Source organism: Parus major, chromosome 3 (assembly GCF_001522545.3).
Source record: "Parus major isolate Abel chromosome 3, Parus_major1.1, whole genome shotgun sequence".
Classification (NCBI taxonomy): domain Eukaryota; kingdom Metazoa; phylum Chordata; class Aves; order Passeriformes; family Paridae; genus Parus; species Parus major.
The window spans coordinates 21,426,815-21,428,921 of record NC_031770.1 but is presented as its reverse complement, the minus strand read 5'-3'; the positions used below and the strand labels follow the sequence as shown (position 1 = coordinate 21,428,921).

Here is a 2,107-nt window from a genome sequence, read left to right as displayed (position 1 = left end):
GGGGAGGAGCCGCCGCCCACATGGCCGTCACATGGTGCCCGCCTGCATCGGGAGCCCCGGAGCAGCCGCAGCCCCGTCCCGCACTGCTCCCCCGCCGGGACCGCCCCCCGGGACCGCCGGCTCTCGTCAGCCGCCGGGAGCCGGGGGAAAGTCCGGGTCACGGCGCTGCCGGGCAGGAGCTGCCTGAAAATCCCCCCGGAGAGCCCCAGCCCCGGGGGCCGGCTGGGTTCGACGCCCCACCGGGAGGCCCGACCTCGCTCTTTCGGCTGCAGAAATAAACTCCCCGCAGTTTCTCTCCTCTCCAGGCTGCCCCCGGGAGCCGCCCGCCGCTCACCTCCGGCCGCTCCCGCCCGCCGCGCTCCTGTGACATCGGCTCTCTGAAGCGGCGGCAGCCCCACATGAGGGACAGCCAGCTCAGCCCAGGGTCATGGGGGTGAGGACACGGCATCCGTGCTGGGATAAAGCAATTTTCACTTTCGCTACTCACCCTGTTCCTTTAAATAATAAGGAAATGCGACAGACTTCTTGTAAAGGCAGAGCCAGATAAAGACTGCTGGAAGTACAGTCGCTGCAGACACAAATCTTTCTGTTCCACTATTCCATCGAGAGTACTTTAACAGACTGAACACTGTTTCTTTTACCTCTGGGAACACCTTCCTTGCATTTTAATTGCACAATTACCTTGGCCTTATGCTCAGAAAGGGGGCGTTTGCACTGACAGCTACTTCAACATCCTTGCTCTACTGCAAAAGGATTTGTAATTCTTGTACCATCCTGGATGTGCTCAACTCACAGAGGCGAACACACATGACCAGATGAGCAGGGTATGTGCTCCCAAACTGCAGGGCAGTCGGTCATAAAACCCCAGGTATCTCAATAAATCAGATACTTCCCTATTTTTCTGGTTTCCTCAGAAGCTTGAGTCATCCAGCTTAGATGAAGTTAAAGAGTTGACAAGATGAGTAAATATAGACTATCCTTCCAGGAAGATCTGGCTAACCTTTCATGCTGAAGGTGAGGGAACCATGATCTCCAGGAGTCGAAGAGTCAAACCGACGTCTGTGCTCTGCCACAGGTTTCCTGGTAGGCTCTGGGACTGTGACTAAAAGACTTGAGCATGACTTCCGTGGTTTGAATAACTTCTTCCCAGCTGTTCCACCTCAAAGCACTTTGTGTCTCCACCCTCCAGGCTATCCATGCATTTATTTGGTTTTGCACTTTTCAAAGACCTCCAACCCTGGAGGACTGAGTCTCTGTGAGTCTTCCTACTCTAACAGCCATGGGAAGGTGGCGGGTGACCACAACTGGGAAGCACACTCTTGCCAATATACCCTGACCTAACATGCATCCCCAGATTGTGCTGGGTCTCCCGAGCATCTCACAGGGCATTCCCTGGTTTCTTCAAAAGCAGTCTTGCTTCTTTCTCCCTGTGCCATCTCATGCACCAAGAGCAGGATGTTCACCAAGGGCTGCTCATGGAGGCAGCAGAAGGTGTGGGTTCAGTGCCATTCTCCAGCTGAGATGATACAAACCAGCACCTCCAGGAAAGCAACCCTGCCAACAGGCAGAGTTATTAGAGGGTGAATTGCTCTCAACTGCTCCTTTGAAACAGCCTAATCTTGCTTTAACTACATCTCATGCAGTTAAAGGAAAGCAGTACACGAGAGTAGGAGCAGAGAATTAGTTGGGACATGTCTTAGGTTGCAATGCAAGATGTAACCAAAGGTACGTATTCTATATCCAGCTGTTAGTAACAGGTGGGGGAGTGTTCTTTATCTCTTCCATGACCCATCTCTCATAACTCCAGGGGGTTTCTTCTGTTAATGGGCCATTGAGTCTCAGTGCATGACTGATAAAATTACAACATCCCATTGGGAGATGCTCCACCCAGGGGGAGGAGCCAAGCATTCCTACCTGGATATAATCTGACACTTGGAACACCACAGGCAGCCTTTCTCCACTGGATTCCCAGAGGAAGACCAGACCCATCTACACCACCACTGGACCTTCAGAGGAAAACTACAGGATCCCTTCTACAGGATCATTGCTTCAACAGAACCACATCTGTCTCTCCAGGAGGACTGCAGCCACCATTTAATGGCTCTGC

The 2,107-nt window shown here is 52.9% G+C and overlaps 1 protein-coding gene across 1 annotated transcript in view; it reads right to left on the bottom strand.

Moving 5' to 3' along the window:
- Positions 1-463, bottom strand: part of BATF3 (basic leucine zipper ATF-like transcription factor 3) — a 5,354-nt gene extending 4,891 nt beyond the window's left edge. The window contains exon 1 of the mRNA XM_015620524.2: positions 335-463. Coding sequence (XP_015476010.1) covers positions 335-448 — 114 coding nt within the window. The 5' untranslated portion in view covers positions 449-463. The remainder of the gene's footprint in view (positions 1-334) is intronic.
- Between the last annotated feature and the right edge of the window lie 1,644 nt (positions 464-2,107).